The sequence below is a fragment of the Chaetodon trifascialis genome, chromosome 8 (assembly GCF_039877785.1).
Source record: "Chaetodon trifascialis isolate fChaTrf1 chromosome 8, fChaTrf1.hap1, whole genome shotgun sequence".
Classification (NCBI taxonomy): Eukaryota; Metazoa; Chordata; class Actinopteri; order Chaetodontiformes; family Chaetodontidae; genus Chaetodon; species Chaetodon trifascialis.
Genome location: NC_092063.1, coordinates 9,008,827 through 9,035,593, shown reverse-complemented (window position 1 = coordinate 9,035,593; position 26,767 = coordinate 9,008,827). Strand labels below are relative to the sequence as shown.

General features: G+C 43.1%; 1 protein-coding gene across 1 annotated transcript; it reads left to right on the top strand.

Moving 5' to 3' along the window:
• nup210 (nucleoporin 210) lies at window positions 1–24,759 on the top strand. Its single transcript, XM_070969181.1, has 40 exons — window positions 1–587; window positions 904–1,043; window positions 2,076–2,207; window positions 2,797–2,893; window positions 3,159–3,309; window positions 3,693–3,825; window positions 4,054–4,212; window positions 4,438–4,506; window positions 4,610–4,716; window positions 5,391–5,531; window positions 5,667–5,804; window positions 5,981–6,136; window positions 6,487–6,685; window positions 7,546–7,691; window positions 8,538–8,756; window positions 8,968–9,141; window positions 9,231–9,423; window positions 9,751–9,857; window positions 10,180–10,284; window positions 10,747–10,848; window positions 11,020–11,148; window positions 11,406–11,533; window positions 11,615–11,750; window positions 11,836–11,898; window positions 12,409–12,588; window positions 12,704–12,784; window positions 12,895–13,026; window positions 13,315–13,473; window positions 13,857–13,948; window positions 14,108–14,282; window positions 15,125–15,300; window positions 17,001–17,221; window positions 17,674–17,810; window positions 18,571–18,685; window positions 19,503–19,649; window positions 20,496–20,746; window positions 20,886–21,090; window positions 21,899–22,018; window positions 22,539–22,616; window positions 23,763–24,759. Exons 1-40 carry the CDS (start codon window positions 427–429, stop codon window positions 23,864–23,866), a joined length of 5,658 nt encoding a protein of 1,885 aa, XP_070825282.1. The 5' UTR covers window positions 1–426; the 3' UTR covers window positions 23,867–24,759.
• Window positions 24,760–26,767: the final 2,008 nt, after the last annotated feature.

Sequence of the window (26,767 nt, the reverse complement as noted above, 5' to 3'; positions counted from 1 at the left end):
TTATTGCTAATGGCGGGTATTTGTATGAAATGTGCTCATTTTAAGCTATCTTATGCCGACTGTCTACATTGATATGAAACTGGGGATTTCAGAGTAGTAGTCGCTGTGTGTTTCGAAGCAACTTCGAGGATAAACAAAGCGAAGGACCCGAATTGGAGGACTCTGTTATCATGTGGCTGCCGTCCGTTAACAACTAACACAAAGTGAACCTGAGAAGGAAGGCAGCGTGTGTTTGAGTTGAGAAATAGCTTCTGTAGCAATGCTAGCTCACCTGTGCGTCTGTCTCAGAGCCACAACTCCTAAACTACTGCACAAACGGTTAAATTAATGGGACGGAGGAAGTTTAGCTAGTACAGAAACTTAGCGTTCATTCATTCGACCTTCGGATTCACTGCCAATAAATCTCCGCTCTCTCATGAAGCAGAAATGACTTTCTTCAAGTTGTCAGTCGTGGTTTTGCTGTTATCAATAACTGTGATTCAAGTAAGCTGTACCTCCAAGCTCAATATCCCCAAAGTGTTGCTACCACTTGCCAGAAGTACAAAAATTAACTTCACACTGGAAACTACTGAAGGCTGCTACAGATGGTGAGTAGAAAAACGTGTGTCATGAGGCCACATGGCCGGGTGTACTGTACCCACTGCGGTCACTTCATGGCAATGTGTGGGGGGCGTGCAACTGCTAAACCCTTTGAAGTTAATAGGGATTTCTAAGATTGCATTTGTTAGCGTTAATTGTGTTCACTTTTAATCTATTCAAGTTTATAGTAAAGCTGCGACCCCACCCCCAGTATGAGGTCAAAGGTTTTTATATTACAACATTGTTATTGCTGATAACTGAAGAAGTATTAATGCTGCTCCACCTGTATGCATGACCTGGTTTTTCTGCTCATCATACTTCCAGGACTTCCACCAGACCAGAAGTAGCAAGCATCCAGGCTGTGGATGGAGACAGCAGCAGAGGCTGCTCACGGAGAGCTGTCCTCCAGGCTCTCTCCACCCAGCCCTCCCGACTGACCAGCATCATTCTGGCTGAAGATGTTGGTAAATACACGGATGCTATGCTAATATAACATAAGTAGCTCATTCAAAATTGTTGGTTTTTCACTGTTTTCTTTCATTTACACACACACACACACACACACACACACACACACACATGCATGCATGCACAGGACCTAAAGACATGCACTTATTTTGGAGAGGTATCAAAGTGATGGGACTGCTGCATAGTGCCCAAAGCAGATAGGGTTTCAGTACCCTGCTCAAGGGCACCTTGGCAGTACAGTACAGTATGAGATTTGCAGTTGATGCTGGGATATGTGTCTGTTATAGCAGCTGTATATCATAAAAATATCAAGGACAGTTATCTCCTGAAAAGACTGAAACCCTGAAATGTGTGTTGTAAGGTATTCAGATGGTCTATGAATCAAAATGCTGGTGATAAAGAAATGTCTGCAATGCAAAAAAATGTGCTCAGTTCCCTTCGTAGGAGCAGATCTAATAGGCATAATGTCATTCTATTTCACAACACTTTTCCCCTTCCTTCTTTGCTGTTGTGAAACGCTGTATGTCATCTGTCGCCTGTGGCACGGTTTGCCAGTCAAGAGCGACTGACAGCTGTGAGCATTTTCTTTGTAATCAGAAAAATCACCTTATTTGTACACCTTAATTGTTTCTTTTAAACAAGAAAACCCAAAGACTATCTGTTCAGATCACAGCCGCTGAATGTGGCCTAACTCGCTCCGGCTGTTTTCTGTTTACCAAAACGCAATCTGATATGACGTATTGCTCATGCAACATTTGACTTGGTGGCTAACTGTCGAGCATTTTGCCTGCAACAGTGTTTAAGAGTTATCAATCTCCATTTCAATCTCCATGCATATAATAAAGTATGTGTGTTAGTCAGGAATAGATTTCTATGCTTTGTGCCTCTACAAGAATTACTGCTCTGCCTTTTTGAGTTACGGTTGCTTTAAAGCCATTTATTTCAGAGCTTTTCTTTGTTTGGTGAAAGTGCAGTACTGTGCAGTGTGTACAGTGTGTATGATGCTTTGCCTCCACTTCCATTTGCAGTCACAGGACAGGTATTGCGCTGTGACGCTATTGTCGACATCATCAGCGAGATCCGGATAGTGTCGACCACCAGAGAGCTACATCTGGAGGACTCACCACTGGCACTCACAATTCATGCACTGGATTCTGAAGGTGACGTAAATGGATGGACTTTTCACAGCATGAAGTGATTCTCATCATAGCCTACTGAGAATTAAATATCCCCTTTAGACTATTCAGAATAATTTACATCAATATTTGGAATATTACTCCAGTCATGAGTCTGTGCCGTATTGTTTATTTGCTCCACAGACCCCTCAGAGTAATGATGACTGAGCGGGCTTTAGACAGGGGTTTCTTTCCCCTCCAGCTGCCACTGTGACTGGTCCCATTTAGGGCAGACACACTTAGTTTAATGAGCTGTAGCTACAGCCTGACTCTTTCTGATGATGACTCCAGGGCCCGGTGTTTTGTTTTTGTTAGCTTTGTTTTAAAAGTGCATTTTAGATTCCTCACATGGAGCAGATTGCAAAAGGATGGTAAATATCCCGTAATGAAGCGCCTGTTTTGTTTTCACTAATTCGCCTGCCAGGAGCTTTGAGAAAGTTGTACTCAGAATCCATTATGCATTCAAATATCGTGACCTCACCCTTATAACACAAGCTGAAATGTCCATGCAGATACCCGGTTATTTAAAGTTTGTGGCTTAACGGAATCGGCTCTGGCTCTTTTTATCTTGCAGGAAACACCTTCAGCACCCTTTCAGGTCTAGTGTTTGACTGGACCTTAGTGAAAGATGTAGATGTGAATGGATTCTCTGACTCCTACAATTCATTACGGTAGGTGTGTTGATGCTTCAGTCAAACCCCATTGAGCTGTCTTTTTTAATCTTATAGCAAATGATCAACCTACAATGACTTGCTAACCTGCCAGAAAACCACTGAGACAGTTATCCTGTTGTTTTCTTGAAATAATGTAATGTCTCTTTTTGACTCCTTGAATCCTCTTCCTGAGAAAATGAATCATTCTTGAAATCAGATGGGAGGTACCGCACTGAGTTGAGTCTCAGTGTATTCTTTAATCTGTCTCTTTTTTCTCCTCAAGGGTACTTAAATTCTCTGAGTCCACATACACACCTCCTGCATACATATCTGAAATGGAGCGTGTTGGGAAACAGGGCAATATTATTTTGGTGTCAGGACTGAAAACAGGACATGCTAAGTTGAAGGCCAAAATCCAAGAGTCATTATATAAGGTAAGCTGTTAAATGGTATTTATCTTTTTTAGGATGTTGACACTAGCACAAATTGAAATATTCAACTCTATTCTTCCAGTCATAGACTGCTCAAGGTTTTTCTGGAGTATTTTTAATAGAAAAGGGGAAATTAAAAGAGTAGAATAAGTTCTGGTTGAATTGTGCCCTCTGTGATAGCTCATCTCTGGATACGCATCATAAAGACGGCGAAAGATCGCATGAAAATAACGGCTCCTTCCTGCCTTATAAATGATGTCATAGCAGTAGTGACAGTTGCATTTCTGTCTGTTGTTATCGTCTGTTTTTGAACGCTGCAACCAGTTTATTCGAGGTTGGTAAGCGGGAAGCTGAAGCTTTGTTGTTCTGTTACTATGGTGCCACAGGATGTGGGTGCAGCAGAGGTGAGACTGCTGATTTTAGAGAACATCATGCTGAGTCCTGCACACGATGTCTACTTGTTGGCGGGAACTTCCATCCCTTACAAAGTCCTGAAGATAAGACAAGGCACAATCACAGGTGGGACTCTGTTCAGTGAAGAGCAAAGCACATTTTTCAATTTTTACATCCGTTTCTGAACTGTTTCTGGAGCTGTTTTTAGCAGACTGCCAGCTCATGATGTTAAAGCATCCGTATGAAACTTAAAATGTGGTTTAGTCATTGATGCCACAGAGCAGCTGTGCCACTTTCACAGTTTTCAATCTGTCAGCTCTTAAGCTGATTTGTGCTTGTGATGCGTTTGTCCAGAGCTCTCCATGCCGTGTGATCAGTATGAACTGCACCTTCAGAACAGTGCGGTTGGCGCAAATGGAAACCCAGATGTTGCCGTGGCTCGTCTGGATCAAAGTACTTCCACAGTTACGGCAGTGCAGCTGGGACACATCAACATGGTGCTGGATCACAAGAGTATCCTTCTGAAAAATTGCACTTGAACTCTGTAGTGGTTCTTGTAATGGTATAATTTCATGTACTTTGACTTCCCTAAGATGGTAATATGTAGTTTGGGATTGTGTGCTAACTGCAGTGATGAGCAGAGGGTCTGATTCAAATACTAACCAGGAAAAGGTTTGTGCATTTGTCATTTTCAATGAAGTGTGCCTGCGTTCATTTTCCTTAGTGGCATCTTCTCAGGCCTTCGAATGCAAGGAGTGTCTCGCCTACCCAACAGCACTCTGTACGTGGTTGAACCAGGCTATCTAGGTCTGTTTCTCGCTCTTACCATTGAAAGCATCATGGCAAGTGTTTCATAGTCTCAGTGCATAAAAGATGTTGCTAACCTCTGTTTCCTCTGTTATTTGTTTAGCTTTTAAAATTCATCCCGGAGAAAGCTGGGTTCTCGAAACAGGCAGAGTATATGACATCCTCATCGAAGTATTTGATAAGTCTGGCAACAAAATTTACCTCTCTGATGTAAGTATGCTTCAGTGAAAATCAATGCATTCATCTTCTGAAGTGTTTACTTGTGCATCTGTGTGAATGCCGCATGTATCGCTCGAGAATGTGACGGTAAATGTGAAGGCCAGATGAGTTTTCTTCTGAAATAAATCCTGGACCCACCCTGTGACCAGCATATTGTTGTGCTAGCTGTGGATAAAAATCAAATATTTCACATTTCATTATCAGTAAAGAAAGAGTAAAGAGCACAACCTCTGCCGTACTTATGTAAGCAGTCAATACTGTTTTACTTGCTTGTTTTTTATGGAGATATTTTATCCGTTTGCTCTGTCTTTACTCGGTTTTATTAGCAGTGATAACAGGCCTGCATTCCAATAAATTGAATAGGATTTTCCCAGTTGATGTATGATGGAAGACTCAAAAAGGTTTGGTCATCTTTAATCAGATGCAGCCCAAAAACACATCTGAGAGACATTAGAGAAGAGAGATTTAGTGCACGTTTTATTAGCCAATATTTCAAACCAGTGATGAGAAAATGGTCACCATTGAAGTACGGATAAATCAAAATTTTGACACAACATTAAAAAATAACCTCAGAGTCTGTAATAATTCGAAGCCAGGCTTCTATCTAGAGTCATGTCAGATGCACTTGTTTGAAGATCTGCGCGTGGGTCATTTTGATTTTTCAGAATGTCCGTATTGACACCGGCTTCCCCGCGGAGTACTTTGAAGTCCAGGAGTCTTCTCTGAACGGATCATATCATCGTGTCAGAGCGCTCAAAGAAGGCCTAACTCTCATTGACGCTACCCTAAGTGCCGTTGTGGATGAAGTGAGTTTGATTGCAACTGTGACCCTTATGAGTCTGTATTTCAGCTGGAGTGTCATTATTGCGTTAACCTTCTGGCCCTTCCCTCCGCTTCAGTCGAGAGCGTGATCATTTCCTGTGGCCTCTGTTCTGTTTCAGACTGGAAAGCTCCATGCGCTCGCCAACCCGGTCCACAATGAACAGGATGCAGAAATCTATAACCCTATCGTTCTCAGTCCCAGTATTCTCACATTTCCATGGCAGCCCAAGGTTGGAGCTTATCAGTACACAATAAAGGTAATTGTTCCCTTTCAAACCACATGCAGACTTGCTGCTTGGTGCTTGAATGGCTTTGAAAGGCAGAAGAGTCAAGCACAGGACTCTTTTTCTATGAGACAGTGTTTCTAGCAGTCACTCTGAGAGGTGTCGCTCTGAGGCTCATGATGACCCCTGCTCTCTGCTGCTTGTGACAGGCGACAGGAGGAAGTGGAAATTTCAGCTGGTCTTCCTCCAACACACCTGTCGCCACAGTGACCGTGAAAGGAGTGATGACGACAGTCAGCGACATTGGCGTCAGCACAGTTTATGCTCATGACCTACGTAACCCGCTACACTTTGGGCACATGAAGGTAAGTTGACCTCTTAAAGCTCACAGCACACAATCGTTTAATATTCATATGTACGGTATTTTCTGTTGTATTTTGCTTTGTGTCCATTCTTTTTCATTTTCTGTGTCTGTGTTTCAAAGATGAATAAAAGTGAGTTTGCTTCTTCTTTAATTTTTATTAAAATGTCATTTGTCATAGCTAATGGAGGTGTTTTGTATACTTAAAGAAATTAACTCAAGAGAACTTAAACCCAATTCTGTGGGCCTTTAAAAGTACATTCCCGTCTAATAGCTTGAATTTGCCCACTTTACAATCATTCCCTGCTCCCAGTGTAACACTCTTTCTACTCTTTTGGTCCTGTTTACCCTCAGGTGTTTGTTGTTGAGCCCGTGGCCATGGACTTTGCTCCTTGCCAAGTAGAGGCCAGGGTAGGCCTGGTTCTGGATCTGCCCCTCAGGATTTTCGGCCTGCTGGAGGAGGTGGAGAGAGAGCGCGTCATGCTGAGTGACTGCTCCCACTTCGACCTGCAGGTCGAGCAGGAGAACCAAGGTGTCTTCCAACTACTGGACGGTGAGTCGGATTTGATTGGGTCATATTGTGATGAAAGAAATTTTCAAAAACATACAGCGAACACAATATCCTGTTGTGTAACAGCCGATTTAATGCTTCACATGTTGTGGGTGCTTTCACTCATGGAGTCCAGGTATTCAGTTAAGATCACTAAGTGAGGGATGCTCAGTCATGGGACTCATTCATGGATCACTCTGTTTAGTGTTAATCAATATGAGTCATGACTCTTGGTCCGTGGATGGCCAATTTAACTAGTCAGGCATGAATGTGTTGTGGGTTTGGTTTATTTAACAGTGCTGGCGTGAGCATACACAAGGGGCTTATATGAGGAGTGTAATTATGTAGCTCACTCTCATTCATTAAAATGACTGATGCTCAGCTGTGTTCAGCCACTGCTTGTGTTCATTGTGGTTCTGTCAGTAAGAACCGTTATAAGCACTTTTAGAATAAAGTTCTTATTAAAAGTCATTACAGTCATTTTTCCACGAAAGCACTAGTTCAGGAAACTGTAGTTTCACATTACGGAATAAAGAGTTAAAATCCATATTAATCAGCCACTCAAATAAATTCAGCGTGAAACATCGGTAGTATGAGACAATCCTCTCTAACACTGAGGCATTTTTAATTTTTTATGGCTTGTCATTACAACATTTATCTCTCTGAAAGTTCCCCTGTTAGCAAGATCTACAGTCTGGAATCTTGTAATATTAATGAGGAGGCTGGGCTGGGACAAATAGGAAGACTTCTCTGTATTCCACTGTGGTTTAAGACAGGAAGATAAACGAGTTCACCTGTATGAACAATTGAGCTAATTTGTACGTTGTCATATTGCATCTCTAACCCTCTTTCTACTGATGCAGAGAGGCTGACTCCAGGCCAGGACCACTGCAGTGGGGTCAGAGCCAAGGCCCTGGCTTCTGGATACACCATGCTTACTGTCAGCTACTCCCATGGCAACGTTCACCTCAGCGCCAAGATCACCATCGCTGCCTATCGTCCTCTCAGAGTGAGTCGAAAGGCTTCTCTGACCTTGCTCCTCATGAACTTTGCAGTGGATTATTTTTGCTGTCCTAGTGGACATTTTCTCAAAGCCTCTGCTAATTTGCATTTTTAGGTGTTTATTTAATAGTATACTTTGCGCATCCTTTTTGAATCTGCATCTGCATGCTGTAATAATCCTGAAACCCTGAAGTCTTTGTTGTGATTTGCTTTTATTCACACCTGAAAGCATCAATTAGCTTTTGTCTTCTGAGGAAACAGACTCACTCATGGGCAATCACACACACACACATACAGTCAAGGCAGAAATGCGATGATCAGCGAGTGTTAAAATGTTCTCCTCCTGGGTTTCTTCTGTGCTCTGTGCATTTTAATTATACATTATGCACTTGCTAGTCTGATTTGTTTTCTACGCCGGTGCTCTCGTGCAGCTACGGAATGAAATTGACTTCAGTTGTTACGGCCGAGCACTTAGTTTAACAGCACGATGCGTATTACGATGAGGTGACCAAATCTCCTCCTGAACCACCAGTAGCTGTGCTTTTCTTGCATGTTATAAACCATTCATGAGTACAGTAGCATGCACTTTGATGCACCACTTTTCCAGCTATGTGGTTTTTTATGGCATCCAGTTGTATTCTTCAAAATATTGCAGACATTTTTGGGATGTTTCTTCACTTGTTTTGCCCTGGCAGCTAAAGTTTGACCCAATTTTTGCTTCTTGGCTGTGAAATATTACTCAACATTCCCCAGCTAAGTTCCTCTTAACACTAGAATGACCGAGCTGACACAGAAAAATACCTGCTTTCATTTTTCAATCAACTGCAACTGCATGAACTTTTACATTTGGTAGGCGATTGACCCCGTGTCCGTGGCCGTGGTGACTCTCGGATCATCTAAAGACATGCTGTTTGAGGGCGGGCCGCGGCCTTGGGTTTTAGAGCCGTCAAAGTTCTTCTGCAACTTGAGAGCTGAGGATGAGGCCAGCGTGAGCCTTACTCTGACCAGTCCGTCATCCCACAACTACAACCAGCACTGGGTCAGAGCCACCTGCAGGACCCTGGGAGAGCAGGTGGGATCTACTGAAACCATATTACTTCTATTTACCATTCATTTCACCAGCTGAAGAATTCTATGGTTCGATTTCAGAAACGCTTGAACACCAGGCTTTATAATCTACCCATAGTTATTCATATCACCAGTGTGTATCTGAGAGTGTCCTTGCTGTGATGGCTCAGAACAGTTATAGCTTTCAGCTGAGTTGTCATGATGTTATTCTTCAGGTGCTGGAGGTGACGGTGGGAAACGAAGCCAGTGTGACCAATCCTTTTCCTGCCGTGGAGCTGGCGGTGGTCAAGTTTGTATGTGCCCCTCCATCTCGGCTCACCCTGGTCCCAGTGTATACCAGTCCACAGCTGGACCTGACCTGCCCGCTGCTGCAGCAGAACAAACAAGTGGTGTGTATGTAGTCCCATCACATGCATCCCTTCCCTTGTTCAGGCTGCTACGTAATGCTTGGATAATAATCAAGAATACCTTTTTTTAGGTGCCTGTTTCAAATTACCGCAACCCCATTTTGGACTTGGCTGCGTTTGATCAACAAGGAAGGAAGTTTGACAACTTCAGCTCTCTCAGCATGTTGTGGGAATCGACCAAGGTGTCGGTGGCCAGTATTGAGCCTACTATGCCCATGGAGCTGCTGCCGTTCAAGGATGGCAACAAACAGATGAAACTTCACGGTAAAACATTGTGACTTGCCTTAAACCTTTCTAGTCTGTTTGTGTTTTGTTGTGTTTTTAAGAAAGAGTGGGTTGTCAGCTTAACTTCATTCTTTTTTTTCAGGCATTTAGAGAGTAATGAGGTAAAAGCAGGAGAGAAAGGCAGGATTTAATTCGAAGACAGCGGGGGCAGACAGGGAATTATCCGTTCACCTATCACAGGGACACCACATTTGTTATTTTAGTTTTGCTGTCTGTTTTTATAGATTAGGGGTGACAAACAGTTTGGATTGTGTTTGCGTAATGGCTGTTTTGTCTTCGTGTTGTTGTTTTTTTCGTCTGTGACAGGACGCCGGCCAGTCCTTGTCCATCACCAGACGGGCATTGCTGCCATCACAGTGACCACTCTGGGTTACGAGGTTTCACATCTGGCAGCAGCCAAAGTTCCCAGTCCAGTAAGTGATGAAGGGGTTCAACCACCAAGTCAGAAAGATTTTCACTTCCTCTTAAAAAGCAGAAGCAGCTGAACATTATTCAGAATGTCAGTATAATGTTCTTTTGATCTGCAAACATGTTTCTGCTGCTCAGATCTTTGTCAATTGAGGGTTGTTGTTTTTTTTTTTGACCAAATGAAGATCTGCCTGATGGAAATGTTGTGCATTTAAATCAATTTTCAACTTCCTATTTTCATTTATAGATCCAGTTTTGCATTGTATGTTAGTATATTTAGATTTTTAACCATGACACTAATTCATTTTCAATTCTTCTTCTGGACAGTATGACCCCTTGATCCCTGTCTCAGCCGTTCTGGAGCTCCTGTTGGTTGAAGATGTGAAGTTTTCTCCCAGCACAGTGACGATATACAACCACCCAGATGTGCGGGTAAGAGACAGTTTTATCAGTCCTGTGGCTTCATGTACATATCACTGCTCATCTCTGTACGCTCACAGGGGTGAACGCTGACACATGGGCTTTTCAAGACGTGTTTTAATAAATAAAGGATTTTCACCACACAAAACAAAAATGGAAATTAATTTCATCACACCAGTAACAACTCAAGGACTTCAAATGTTAATCACTGCCCCCTTCCCCCAGCGGGCGTCCCCCTCCTAATCCTGTGTGATATAGGAGCAGTGTTTGGCAGGTGTGGGGGTTAAATAAAAGCTAGTGACCTGTGTAAGAGGATTTTAAAGAGCAAGTGTGGTCAGGGGTCCCCTTTGATGTCACACGTAGGGCCAGCTGGCTGTCAGGAAAATGTGACGTTAGACTGGGACGGTCTTGTGAATCGGCCCGCTGTTCGTAATGATTTGAGTCACGAGGCTTCGGTCGTGTTCTGTTTTGCAGGCGAGCTTGGCCCTGCACGAAGGTTCAGGTTACTTTTTTGTCAATACAAGCGCGAAAGGGATCGTGAACGTGGTGTTCCAGGAGGCCCAACGAACAGTTCAGGTAAGAAGTAGCATCTGTGATGGGATTAGTTCATGCAAATACACAACTGGGATACGCAACATATTGCATAATTTCTAAGAAATCCATGCTGTTCAAAAATCCATCTAATGCAGAGAATTGAGATCTTGACAATGAAAAAAATATCCACTTTGATTTGCTTTGTGTGCCCAGGTTTCTCCCATCCACCCAGGGAAGGTGAAGGTCATGGTTCATGACCTTTGTCTGGCATTTCAAGCGCCTGCCATGGCCACAGTGCACGTTTCTGACATCCTGGAGGTTTATGTGCGAGTGGTTGACAAGGTCAGTTTCCAGCACCACAATCCCCCATCTTGGAGGGTCCAGACCCTGTTTGACTTCATGATCCCTATTTTCAGTACCACACATTGCTGCAATGCCTCAGTGACGTCTAAGCGCCACTGTGGTAGTCTTCTTCTTGCACTTTCCTTCCCAATTTTCATGAAAGTGAGGCTGCCTTGAGTTGGCATCATTAGATTTGTCCTGCCTGTGAACCAGAATGATTATGCTCTAATGATGTATGTCACTCATCTGTGTTACAGGTGGAGATTGGCAAATCTGTGAGAGCTTATGTCAGAGTCTTGGATTCTAATAAGAAGCCCTTCCCAGCCACCAATTTCCATTTCATGAATCTTAAACTCAAGGCGGCTTCTGCAATAGTCTCTCTACAGTAAGTATTAGATTGCTGTTTAGATTGAGGACGTATGAACTTGAAAGGCTTTGTGTAAATTTCTGAGTGTTTGTTTTGCAGGCCGTTAGCGGAGTCCACAGAAAATGATACAGCTGTTTTCCTGGTGAAAGGTGTTTCAATTGGTCAGACCGCCCTGTCAGCGGTTGTTGTGGATAAAGACGGGAAAGAAATTACATCCGCACCTCAGCAAATTGAGGTATAGATTCCTAAATATCCGTTCTTATTTTGACTCCTGCTTATGTTGCACGTTTCAAGTTTTTTTTTTCTTTTCCAACTTGTAGGTATTTCCACCGTTCAAACTCATCCCAAGGAAGATGACTCTGTTAATTGGAGCCATGATGCAGGTATGTGTGATATTGATGCTTAAGCTTCCTCTGGAAACAGCTGGCCTCAGTACATCTTGCCAGAAGAGTTCATCTGCTCCTCAGTTTATCTTCCCAAAGAGCCCTCTGCCAGGACTCTTCTGGAAGATGACATTAGCCTAATTGCTCTTGGTTTAACATCCAGCTCGCCTTTCATTCGCTTCAACTCATGCTTAAATCAGAAATCATTTACCATCCCTCCAAGAGGCATCCCAAGTGCTTGACATTGAACTTGGGAATACACACACTGCATATTGTTTATGTTAGATCTCCATTTTTCTTATCTTGTCTAGTAGTTGAATACACAAAGGATACTAGCTTTCAGCAAATTCTCAGGCCTTGCTTTTCATGGAAAAATGAAATGAAAGCTATTGACTAACCTGTCAATGTTGTAAAGATCAATCATGTTATAATGAGACCTTTTTTTTTCCCTCTTTTCCTGCTTCTCTTTTGCACCATCCCTTCCCTTTTCATTCCTGCTGTCGTTCATAGATCACATCAGAGGGTGGCCCTCAGCCTCAGTCCAATATCCTTTTCTCTATCTCCAATGAGAAAATAGCTTCTGTCAATGGCATGGGCCATGTCAGGGGCGGTACCATCGGTAATATCACTGTGACTGGACTGGTCCAAGCCGTTGATGCTGAGACTGGGAAGCTGGTTGTTGTGTCTCAGGTAAATAAATCAATATCTCCATATATGTATGTATGTGTGAGTGAGAGATGATGTGCACTTGTTTACGGCTCACTTAGATCTCACAGATGTAAAGTCCATCCTCTTGTGTCCTCAGGATCAAGTGGAAGTCGAGGTTGTGCAGTTGACGGCGATTCGAATCAGAGCACCTATCACAAGAATCAAGACAGGAGCACAGGTAAGATTATTCTTTATTCTTATTATTTTACCTGGAAAAATGAATTCAGTCTTTGATGGCGATATTATACTTACTTACTGATTGCTTCATAATCTCCTCTCTTTTTCCAGATGCCTGTGTACGTGATGGGTCTGACCAATAGTCAAACGCCCTTCTCCTTTGGCAGTGCCCTTCCTTACCTCACCTTCCACTGGTCCACCACCAAGAGAGACATTCTGGATGTCGAGCCAAGACACACTGAGGTACACTGAAGTCAGGATATTTGTGCTTGCATTTCATATCACGTGCAGCTTCTGCCACTGGGCCATTCCTATTTTTGGGTCCCACTGTCCCTTTGATCCTTTTATCAGATTGACTTAAGATGTGTTGTCCCTGCATTACAGTACGATAAAAAGTGCAAACATCATCTGCCACGTCTCTGCTTCCTTGTCAGCTTCTGCCTTGTCCCCGCTTCCTCATCACTGTTGCCTTTTTATTTGATTTGCTGCTGCTATTTTTGCCATGCACATAATGGTGCCTGTCTCCTTCAGGCTAGCGTAGAGCTCCAGTCGGAGCACAACTTTGGCATGAGGGTGACCGGCAGAACGAGGGGGCGGACAGGGCTGAAGGTGGTGCTGAGAGTTTCTGACCCCAGTGCCGGACAGCTAGCGGGGAATCTTCAGCAGCTCACAGATGAAATCCAGATCCAGGTACAGCTCTGTTTTTGGGGATGCGCCTGAAAAAGGCAATGCTGTAAACATCATATCTGAGCATCAGTATCATGAATACTGTATATGCAATTATTTTATAAAGACCTCTTTTATGGACTACTTTGCTTATCATGACCATGGCCCCCTGCTCCTTCTTCATAATAGAGAGAGCTGGCATTTAAGGCAGCAGAGCACTGAATTTGCTGAGCTTTGGAATATCTGAAGTTGTTAACTTCGTGAAGTGATAAGACTGCAGATTAGCCGGAGCAGAATGCATCCAGCCTCAAAATGCATTAAACTATGACATGTCACCAGTGGCAAAACATCAAAGAATGATTAAAGCCCTCCAATAATTGGAGTTTCAACGTTTTGCTTTGATCAAGGTCTATGACAAGCTGCACATGCTTAATCCCGAAGTGGAGGCTGAGGAGTTACTGATGGCTCCGAACTCAGCCCTCAAACTCCAAACTAACAGGTGAGTTACAGCTGCCTACTGCTTGATTTTTGTGTGCTCTAAAACCATATGCACAGACAAATGTGTGGATTTGTCCAACAGTTTTCATTGGACAATGCAAACTGACAGAAACATGTACAGAAGATAAAGTTGATGCGATTGTCTTTCTCTGCCTGCTAGGGATGGTGTGGGTGCGCTGTCTTACCGGATGCTGGACTGCCCTGACCAGGTTGTTATCGCTCAAGTGGATGATAAGGGCTTCCTCTTCTCTGGCTCTCTCACCGGCATCTCCTCTCTGCTGATCACCTCGCAAGAGACCTTTGGTGTCAATCAAACTCTCATCCTTGCAGTGAAGGTCAGTTAGAGAAGCGCTGCATTGAAAGTGTTTCAGATTATTGGTTTTAAAAGCAGTATCCTCTGGTTATTAACAGCAAAACCATCTCAATGACCTGTGTGTGCTTAAACTTTTATATGTTTAAAATGACGCAGGTTAAAGTGGCAATCTTGAAGATTTCAGTCCAGGTTGATTTGGTAGCACCTGTAGTTATGGGTGGTAACCGTGACTGTGGTTTAATACTACAGGTCACAGAATTCTGGGAGCGGCCAAACAAACTGTTTTTGTGTAAATAAAGGCAATAATTGGCCGTGCAGTTTGTGATTAGAAAACATGAAAATGTGCTCTGCAGTGTTAAACGTGGTGCCTCCCAAAGGGTAGATGTTAGAGAATGTTAGCTCAAGCAACTTGTCTTAACATAACAGACATTCACATCTACTGCACATGCAGGCAATATTTGGGTTTTATATAGAAAAAGCATGACATGAAAGCTGATCATTTCATTTCGCCCTCAAATCTAACAAAAAAAAAACAAAAAACAAAGCAATTGTTGTAAGTGAAATCGCTGTTTTCCCATATGTTAGGCCCGAGCAAGAATGCATGAGGGATATTCTGACGTGATAGATTGTTATGCAGCATCTTTGACAAAAAGTCAGTGTGTAAAATAGTCGCCATGTGTCACCTGTCATCCTGACCCGAGAGCTGCTTGTAGTCTTACATCTGCTCCAGATTAATTCTCAGGGGGCTGAGGAGTATTGCCACACTGTGATCATCAACAGTAGCACTGACCCTTGAAATAACAGCTGACATTGTCCCTGCAGTTACCTGCAGAGTGTGACGCTGCTTCTTCTGTCGTTCCTCAGGTGGTGCCTGTGTCCTATGTGCGCTTCAGCACCAGTCCGGTGCTCCACACGCACACCAGAGAGAGCCTGAAAGCCCTCCCCCTAGGCATAGTGCTCACCTTCACTGTCCACTTCCATGCCAGCACTGGGGAGGCCCTGCACAGCTCCAGCTCCCACCTTACGTTTTCCACCAACAGGTCTGTCACCACGCAATCTATAGGCTCTTAAACACACTCTGTTTCAGGTGTCGTTGCCACTTACTGACATAATTTGTAAATTCATAAACAGTGTGACTCAACGAGTGAAACATGACTTGTAGACAGGCGGAGGAGGGAGGAGGGTGTGCTTTGCAGTTTGCTTAGTGCCCCAAGGTTGAAAAGCTATTATCCTGCTATTCTCTATATATATATATATATATATATATATATATAGAGAGAGAGAGAGAGAGAGAGAGAGAGAGAGAGAGAGAGAGAGAGAGAGAGAGAGAGAGAGAGAGAGAGAGAGAGAGAGAGAGAGAGAGAGAGAGAGAGAGAGAGAGAGAGAGAGAGCCAAGGCCTCTCTTTGAGTGGTCCATTCGTGCAACCTCACCCAGCCTTGCGTGACCTAATGTCTCCCCTTATTTCAAATTCTGCCAGACAAGACATGTCAGCCCACTAACTACTCACCCCTCCACCAGCTCAACAGAAAATGTATTCATTTGGAATCCATCATTGTTCTCCACACTGCTAAAATGTAAAACTAAAAACATGGATTCTTGACACAATATTGATTTTTTTTTTAAAATGATGTTGATCCACACAAGATATATGAATAAGACAAACTATATTTTCTACTCGTGCTATGAGACGCTGTGCCATTCCTCTGACTGTGTGCATTAATGTCTGTACAGTACAGCCAGAGCAGCTGAGGTCATGGCAGGGTTTAGAGGCAGGCTGCACGTGGAGTTCACAACATTAATTTACTGGGCTGTTCATTCAACCTCATTTCAGATGGAGTTGCTTCCAGCTGAGTGAGTGAGCCAAATTAATGGGAGTGTTGGGCAGGGAGGAGCACTTCTGTTCTCCCAGTGAGGGACTCCCTCATCTGTCTGCACAATAAATTGATTCTGTTACCTTGTTTTCCAGGTGTTGACAGACAGTTTTAGGGGAAAACTATCAAAATCATGGTGGTAAAGGACTGATAGTCTTGGGGCTAAGGGGGCTTGCCTGTGATTAGATCATACCGAGACTTCAAGGACCCTATTTGTTCAGACCATATGAGGCAAAAGGAGAGAGGATTTTTCAGGGGAAAAAACAAGAAGTAAAATAGGGCTGAGAACTGCTATTGCAGTAATAAAAAAAAGTACAATCTAAACAAAGGAATGAGAAATATTGATTTTCAAAACAACTTGTTTTCTTAAGCATGTCTAAGTATTGGGCAGAGATAACCAAGCCCCCTAGCAACAAAGACAATGCCTTTTATGTTTGCAAATTAGTTTACTGAAATGACAGATAATTTGTGGGCGGGTGAATGAAGGTGGTGGATGAAAGGATTAAACAGTCTTGGTTGCTGGACTCGTCCCTTCTCCCTACATACGCGTATGCAAACATGCTGTCAATGCAAATGATGGGGGACAAAACCCACAGTCCTCGTTCTGTGTGAAAATAGATTCTCAAGTTCAGCTCAAGCTAATATGAGTTTGCAGCAGTCTGAGTTAGACAAATAAAGAGTGCATCCTCTGGACAGTGTTTCTGTGCTGAGCCGTGGTGGAGAGAGAGATTGACCTGCTAATCCCATAAATAAATACAGTTGATGTAGGACAAGCCAGCAGGTGTGTTTTGGTATTTGTGGCATGTTGTTCCTGTCCCTAAAACACACATTTCCATAATTCAACCCGTGTCTCGCTTCTGTCCTGCAGAGACGACCTGGTGCAGGTGGGGCTCGGGCCTGGTAACCACACTCTGACCGTGAGAACCGTCAATGTCGGCCTCACTCTTCTTGCCGTGTGGGACAGTGCAAACGTGGGTGTGGCGGACTACGTTCCAATACCTGTCGAGCGTGCCATCCACCCACATGAGGCCCACAGGCTGGTGGTGGGGGATGTGGTCTGTTTCACCGCCCAGTTAACCAGTCCAGATGGTGAGAGATTTACATGTTCTCTTATCCATCCACACACACACACACACACACACACACACACACACACACACACACACACACACACACACACACACAGTATTATATATGTGACTAAGAACAAAGGGAAAACGTTCTAAGATTTCAGATTCGGCTTGAATGACGACAGCCGAGTTAAGTGTTATCTGCTTTTGTGCTCTTCCACAATCCTTGTGCAGTTAAATTTCATTTGATTTGTTCTCTGTGATTAAAGTGGAATTAGAAGCATCTTTCTGGCTCTGTTGTTATTGAATCTCCTGTAAGGGTACAGCACCTATTTATCTTAAGTCCGTTCAAATTATAGTACTCCTCTTGGCTGAGGAGATGCCTACATTTTATACCTTGCATTTTATGAGCCAGTTTAGTTTAGCAAAATGTAAATATTGTTTAAAGGCTGGATTTTCTCTTCTCTGCAGGTGTTCATGGTACATGGAGCTCCTCAGCTCATAGTGTCCTTCAGGTGGACCCTAAAAGCGGTGCAGCGGTAGCCAGAGACTCTGGGACAGTTACTGTGTACTACGAGATACCTGGCATTTTGAAAACGTACACAGAGGTATGTTATCAGGTGGCAGTCACTACTGTCTTAGCTGCAATGCTTCACTGAGCGCCTGTGTGTATCCTGGTATCTATTGTTTGCCTTTTAGTCATGGCTGTGATGGATGAGCTACGAGAAACAGGTTGTGAGTGTTCTAATTATGCAAACGGCACACCTCTCCAGTCTCTTTATTTCCACTCTCGACATCTCTATTCTCCAGAGGTTTTGATCTTCTCCATCGGTGCATCACCCTGTATCAATCTTCAGCAATATATCATAACGAGAATAAGACGAAAACAGGTTTATAGTGTATCCATCATCACCTTTCAGGAACCCACAAGATAATGCTGTGTGCATGGCGTTGCCGCTGTTGGGATCCTCATACATGATGGAGTGTGGAAAGGATTAATTGGTTCTGCCTCAGAGTGTCACCGTACTCTATCCTTCCTGCTCATGAGCTGAATGTAACCTGCGATTTTAAATGAATATTTCCAATTAGCAGGAAAAAAAATGATGGGATTTGGTGTGAGGTCTTTTATCTTAAACAGAAAGGTGCTCACAGGCATTCTGATGAAATGAAATGAACTGAACTGAGATATGTTTTCCAGCAGTGTAACGGACGTTGATAGAGGTGTCGCAGTAATGCTGTATTCAAACCTCAGCTGTGTTTTAATTGGTTTTGTTTCACTGACAGTCTGATGTGACCGATGTAAACAATTAGTTGTGAATGTTAAATCATAATTTATTGGCTGTTTTCTTTCTCTGTGTGCGTCTGTAGGTAGTAGTAGAAGCAGCTTCCAGGACAGCAGCTATGGCGCAGGCTACAGCTGTCAGGAACGGCAAAGAAACAAAGGTCTTACTCACCACCAGAGAGAGAGGAACCAACCTCATCGGTACTGACTCGCTTTCATAGTTCAGCATTGTGGGAAATACACTTAATAGGCTTTCTTGCTTAAAGTTAGATGAGAAAATTGATACCAACAGTCAACAATTCGCTCTTTTAAAGATGATTATGTGCTGGACTGTGCGACCTGTAATTTTCTCGAGTGTTCACTGGTTGGCCGGCGTTGACTGCTCAGGAGTTGTTGACACACAGTTGTCCTTAAAACAGCCCAGCATCATTTTCACACTGTGGTTTCTGTACAGTTTAAACATTTTCCAAACTGAAAATTAATGGTGGGCTTACAGACTTTCTTCCCTCACAAAGCGTCCCTATGCCTGCCGTCCTTAGATTATGAAAAACGAATATTTAAAGAGCATTTTTACCACACAAAATGTGAAACAACACGAACAGCAATTTATGTTGTAATTATTTTGAATACTTTTCACTAGAAACATCTGGTGTGCTAGATTGAACCTTATGGCGGTCCAATGTCGTCCCATGGGCCCCAATTTGAGCAGCTCTGGATTAAATACACAAGATTTCAAGCATTAATTAGTGAAGTTTAGATGTATTTTAGGAGGATGTTGTTTCCTTTAGCCACACTAGCTGTTTCCCCCCCGTTTCCTCTCTTTGTGCTAAACTAAGCTAAACAGCTGCTGGCTGTAGCTTCATATTGAACAGACTTAGAAACGTGGCATCTTCTCAACTTATACTTACTCGACTTAAAATAAATAAATAAATCAGTCATTAATATTGATTTTTTTTTTCTTGACGTAACAACAAAGTGTGTACTGAAGAGCAAAGATTTGGTATCTTCTGCCCTGCAGGAACGTGTTCCTCTGCGCAGACTGAAGCTATTTCTCAGCTGCAGCCAGAAACTTCTGTCAGCTGCCATCTCAGCTTTACCAGCGATGCTGTTGACTTCTCTGCCAACGATGTCTTCAAAACGCACACCAGCTTTGACCCCAGCATTGGTAAGGCTGATCTGAAATCATGTTCGCGGTCAAAGAAGCAGTGAGTCTTTCATGTTCGCACACAGGCGTGTGAGCATTTTGACAGTATTGAATTGTTTCTTATATTCAGGCACAGTTCATCAGGCCTTGTTTACACACAGCACTGAAGTAACCTTGATTTACAAAAATCAATTAAGTTGATGAGGTACCACATTAAATATATTGTCTTTGTACTGTTTTCAGTTGAGGAAGGATTAGCAAATGATCACATTACTTATGTGTTACACTGCGACCCAACTCTCGTGAAATCTGGCTTGTAGAGAGATTCTAAATTTCCGAAATAAAAATATATTTTAAACCTAACCTGGGCACGCTGTTTATGCATATGCTCTGCATGACTGATGGGAAAATACTGTTTACAAGGGCATAATCAATACCTGCATTGCTCTTGGAATGAATTTAGCAGGGGCTATAAAAGGTGTCCAGGTGATGTATTGAACTGCAGAGAGTCCCTGTAGCTTGAAAGTACCGCTGTAATTGTGTTTGGGGTTTGGGACTTCACCCCAGTTGTTAACTTATCTCTGCAGGGCTCCAGTGTGTGTGCGTACAAGGCTGCAACCACTCAGCTGAATCCCACTGACATCCTAATGGGAGCATGTGATTGTGAAATGACCCTGACAGATTCACAGATTACAACTGAGTGGGAACTTTTACTGCTTCTACGTACAGGTCGTGCACCTTTTTGAGACCGTGTTGACACCGGGGGGTCAAACGCTGTGACGTCCACAGTCTTTCCATGTCCCGAATGCACACCTCAATTATTTTACCTTGAACCATCACATTTACCTCTGTGAATTCTTGCCCCAGGCCACTACGCATGTTCCATGACCTTGCAGCCAATGAGTGACCAGCAGACCCGTGTGCTCAGCATGTCCATGACCAACCTGCTGGTGAGGGCGGTCCTGGAGGGCGGTGCCTTCTCTGGGGAACAAGTCAGCGCTGTGCTGCCCATAGAGCCAGGCCTCTACTCCGACCAGACTGAGCTGCTGCTCTCAAACCTGCACCCATCAGCTGAGCTCACCATCTACGGCCCGACAGCAGCCATGTCCAACATGGAGGTCAGACCAAACATTGTCTCTAGCAGGACTTAAATGTGCCATTGTTACATGTTTACAGCTGGTATGACCCTTGTTTCAAAGAAAACTTTCCTTTTAGGACCGAAAGCTGCATGTCTGTAACACTTTTCCACATCCTTAGGTGGTGTCTACTTCTCCTAACATTGCTGTCCAAGAGAAGGAGGTACACCACGGCTTCCCAGGTTTCTCTAAGTACACCATCAGCGCCGTGGACCCGCAGGCGGCGGCCTCTGCTTCTATTTCCATAAGCAGCGCTTCCTGCAGCAAGACTCTCGTCATCCCAGTCACTTTGATTCACGTCGCTGATCCCAGTGCTGCCATGCAAGGTTAGATATCCTTTCAGCGCAAATGACAAGTCACCGTGCCTCAAGCCACAAGGTCATGTGCTTCAAGTTAACTTTGCGTGTGAGGTCACAGGAAAGGTAGCCTGGCTGCCACCGAGTCTACACAGACGGGTCCTAAAATACTCTGGAGCATGAACATGGTTCCATTCGTTCCTGGTGCGAGTGACAGTTACTGTTAAGCAGTTGCATTTTACGGAACATCGGCATTACTGTACCTTTATCTGTGGTATTAAATTCGAAATTCTTCCTCACATTACTTCTCACTGGGTTCATTATCATGATTCTGCATTCAGCACGGCTCTCTGGTTTTTCCTCATTTTGTGTTGGCAAAGATAACAACACTCACCCAATTTTCTGGGGATAACAGGGCATGCACTGGAAGGAGCGTCCCTGCCAGACTGCAAGTCGCAGCCTGTTGTGCTTATACATCGAGAATTTGAACTTTGAACAGATGATTACAGACCGAGTACTGAAATTTCTCCAAAGCTCTTGTGGCAGTCCTAAAAAAGGGACACTGTCTGTTGTCATAGCTTCACAATATATCAATCTTTCTGTGTTTGCTTTATTTAACAACTTATTTAACAAATAAAACTGCCTCTGTAGTTCAATATTTCTGTCATCTGGACCGACAAGGCAGATTTTCAGAAACCATCATTTCATTTGGATTTCTGATAGAAACCATCATCATCCCTCAGCGCCGTAGCTAATGTTTGGTCGCGTGCTGCATGTTCTCAGCACTTTGAAGAGGTTTTGACAGCCTGTTATCCCATCCTCTGCTCTCTCTCTGCAGCTGCTGCTCCAGTTGTTAACATGGAGGGGGGCCACTCCCTGCACAGCTTCATAAACAGCTACCAGATGATGTTCTTCACCCTGTTCGCTGTGCTGGCCGGTACGGCTATCATCATCATCGGTGGGTCACCTCTTGTCTGTAGGGAAATGCTGTGCTTGTAAAGCTGAGATAGCTGGAGGTACTGGAATACTAATTAAGGGTTTGAACACCTGGATTATTTTGCGTGATAATGAGGAGCTTTTGGTTTGTTTTCAGCTTCATCTTCAGTGGAGTTTATGTGACTTCAGTGCACAAGGCCGCTGGGGATTTACTTTTGTCAGTTACGGTTTAGATTTTTGCTTTTCACTCTTACTGTAACAAGGCAGCTGAAATAAATGCTTTAATTTCTTTCATATATATTTTGAAAGCGAACATTGTCAGCCATGCAAGGCACCGCTGGGTCAGCTTGTCTTTCATAACAAAAAGAACGTGGCAGATTCCTCCAAAACTGAAGTACTGTCATAGCTTGACAATCTCCGTTTGTGTTCATCAAAGGCGGTCAAAATTTGAAGCACTTAAGGTCGTGAAGAAATTGTGCGAGTCCTCAGAGCTCTTCAAACAGTGCGATGATGTGTTTTAAATTTGTTTTTATCCCCTGCAGTCCTCCACACTGTGTTCACTCCGAGGGAACAAGCTTATCATCCCGCTTTCACCCCGAGGACACTGCCACCCACTTCAGGTAGGACAGCAGCGCTGTGTTTTTAAGACAACAGCATTCAGAGCGATGTAACACTGAATGTCAGTCCCTGAGCTCCATCTCGCTTTGGTTTTAAATGAGTGAAGAGAAGTTTGTTCAACCCCTAATGCTGTGATGCCACTGGGCTGTGAAGCTCCACTGAGAATTAATTAGAAAAAAAATAGAGGAAGTTCTCCATCAGCATCCAGGGCACCTTTCTGGCATCACTTTACAGTGTGTTACACAAAAATGTGAGTAGTTACAAAGGAGCGAGTGAGAGCTGATGAATCGTTAATGAGCAGTTCCTGCATAAGTCTGATTTGAGGTCACTATATTATGCATAATGAGTTACTGGTGAACACACTGGATGTATTAATAAATCATTAAGTCATGATTAGATCATAACTATCTGAATGGGAGGAACAACTACAGTACTTATGCATGAGTTGTTCCTGATTAACCATGAATCAGCACAAAGGAGTAAGTCATTCTTTATTAATTACTTTATCATTACTCTTTTTATGCCCCCCCTTCGAGAAATGTGATACATCATATAGAGTGGTTACTAAGTGGTCCCACATTACCTCATGAACGAGCCTGTTCTCCAGCAACTCATCATTATCTAATACATAGTCCTCAAATCAGAGTTATTCAGGAATTACTTACAAGCGAATTATTAAATCATTCCTCACTGACTACTCATATTTTTGTGTAGCATATTGTGCATAAAGGGTTAACGGTTTCTGTCTCATTTCTAAGAAATGCCAGCTCACCCATTGTAAATTAAAGCTCATTTGGATGTAAAACCTAGCAATTAAAAAAAAAAAAAAAAAAGCATTGTAACACTCCCCAAGTCTCCAGTTTACTGTGAATGAAGCCGCCGCAGGAGGTGTTTGATGTCACAATTTATAGCCTGCGCTCTGGCTGCTACGCCGTGTTTAGGAGACATTAATACACGTCACCAGCACAAATTAGGCTGTTCGTTTGTGATCTTAAAGCCAAGTGGACCTCCTTTTAAATTCTGCCATATTTGGCCAACTTTAACTGCCAGCAACTGATCTCCTCCATTTATTGCTTGTGTGTAATATTTTCTCTCCAGGAAGTGACTTTGTCTTTATTTACTCGCAGTTATATTTGGCTCTTCTTCAGGTTTAGACTCTCCAGACAGGAATTCGTTCAGCCACAGAATACCGAGGATGGACCCGAACAGCAGCCCCAGATCGCGTCTCTTTTCTCCAGACTACAAGTCCTGATAAAGCCCTCCGTCCGCTCTCTATTCTTCAGAAGGAGAACACCACAGGCCATTAATGCCCACTGAATGTGCCTCTGTCCCTCAGTAGGAACGACGTGGGATGTAACTGCAAAGCCTCAGTTTCACTCTGTCGTCTTTAAATGTTGGTACAGATGGCGAAAAGAAACTTTTCTGAATTGTACATCAGTTAAGATGCAAGCTGATAACAGGGCTATTTTCTTTGTGTGTGCGTTTTGTGTGTGAAAACAATTTCTACATTTTGTGAAAATGCTGTCCACTGAAACCGTCCATCGGTGAGAAACCCTCCATATGTGCAGAATCCTAACCAGGGAAAGGTTCGATTTCTCTTCTGTTTTTGAGCATGTTTGGGAAATGTGATTTCCCTCTTATAGTATTTACATTACTGAACTTTGAGCCGTAATCCATGCAGCTCTTTCTAATTCACAAATGTGAAACGGTTAAGAAGATGTGAACCATCATTCAGTTTTTATCCTGGTGTTGCTTCGGCGCAAAAGCAATCAAATGTGACCTGTTTTTATTTCTGAAAACCTACTGTTTGTGTTTGTTTTTCCTGACCACTTTTCCGGGAAGAGATTACTGTAGCAGCGTTGAATTCGCCAGGACATAAAAGTGTGACTTTGTTTGAAATGACATATTTTTGTATTTGAAATAATTAATGTCAACAAGGAACTTATTTATGATAGCTAGAGGAATTCAGTTTAAGTGGAGGAGGAGTACGCTCATTTGGCTTCAGTGGTGTTTTTGTGTTTAAGACTCATAGTCATGCCTTATAATCATATCTGACCAGCTTTCGGCGCATAATACAGACGCACGTTTGTTTGCTTGTATGAATACTCGCTTGCTTTTGCTAATTAAAGTTTTTACTTCTCACATCGCATTCTGATTATTCATCGAATTATTCATGAATCTGTCCTGCACTGAGTTTATGTTTGAATGAGTGCACAATGTAACATTTAGCAGACAAGTGACAGGCATCTTCTCACATGCACATTGAGTTCAGTCTGAACTGAATACTGAAGCCATTCCTCCACTTGCAGCACTGGTTCCTTCACTCGCGTCCATTCAGCCTCCAATGTTGCACACGAACATCCCCGTGAATCCATTTTCCGCATCAGTGCTGGTTCATTTCTATAGTTTCTTTGCCTCCTTGTTCGCATCTAATCTGCCTTGTCTGTCCACCATTCTTGGTTTTCAAGGTTGTTTTAAACAGTTTTTTTTGCTGTAGTTTATTGTGTATACAGCATGTAGAAACACATTGAAGTAAGCGCTCAGTAAAGGTGAACATTTCATCACTTTTCAGCACAACATATACAATTCGTAAGCAAGGGAAGTGCTGTATGTACATGGAAATTTACCTCTTACTAGAAAGTGGTGGTTTTGTGCATTAGCACATTTCCTCCAAAGCCAGAACACTCACCACACATGACTTGTGCACACAAACTGAGGGGATTAGGAGGACGTCTCTCTGGCTCTCCGGGGATGTGTAAAGGTCTGCGACCGCTGATCAAATATCTCCCATCTGTCTGTGACGCTGCTCTGGACCGCTGTAGTGGGTCCCAGTCACCCAGCTCATTTGTAGGCCTTCTGCATGTCAGCGACGGGTACACAGTCTCGAGTAGGTGAGCAGACGTGAATGTGCACCACAGGATTATTTGTCAAGCAGCAAAACAACAGCTGTGGTACACTTGAGGGCTGCAGCCATCTGAGTGGCTCATGTGGATTTATATGTGAATTTTCAGTGAAGAATTTCTGGTCAAAACGCTTTGACTTTTTAGTGATTCTGTGTTATTCAGGGCTGCAGCTAAGGATTATATTTCATTTTGGATTAATGTGCAAATTATATTGTAGATTTAGTCTACAAAATGTTGCAAAAATTGTGAAAAAATTGTTTGTTTTGTCCAAACAAAAGTCAAATTCCTACAGATATTTAATCTACAGTGACATTGACTGATTTTATGGATTGCAAGACTAAAAAAACATCCACAGGATAACATGTTAAAGTGAAAACATTTATTTCCAATATGGTCCAAAGATGTTAAAAGACAAAGAAACCACAATTAAGCAACAGGCATTCCATATAAAAACTAAAAAAACACACCATCACAATTTAAGTCATAAAACAAGGACAGCTTACGTAACAGTGTCCTTGCAAATTTCAGTATAAATCTGGAATTAAAAAGTCCAGACCTGACTGCTGTACACCCCTCAGATGTGTCATGGGGGGAAGTTGTGGCTGCATTATTCACTCCAGGCGCTTTCACACACTGACCTTGTGTTACGCTGAGTATGAACCATTGTTATCTGGAAGCACAACTGATCGATAGGTATGGATGAATTGCAAAGAAAAGCCGAAACTGCACATTTCAGAGGAAAAAACTCCTTTGCATTTGTAAACATTTCAGCTCTAGTGTTATTAATACTCAAGGCTAATCACCATGCCCTGTGGAAATTATGTTTACAGGATCATAAAACCCACAAACATGCACTGATGCATAAGAAAAGCAACCCAGAGTCGGACAAATAGCCAGCTTTAATCTTTGCATTATTTCCCACGTGCTCCTTATTTCTCAGAGGGAGCGTTAGGCAGACACAGCTCAACTCATGCCTGAGAGGTGTTTATGAGGATGCTCAGGAGGACCAGCTGTGAAGCTCAGGCTATGGCCACAACAGGGTCTCAAGGCTATGCTAAAGATGTTGGTCTGTTTAGGAAAAGAAAACGCACCAACTGATCGGCTACCCGCTTCAGGAGCTGCTTTTAGGAGACAACACAGCAGCAGCGCGCTTGTTTTGATTTACTGTCTGCTCCAGTTAAAATGTGATGAAATTCAAAAGTGGAAATGACCGTTTTCAGATTACTCCCATCAAACGATGGCGGCGTGTG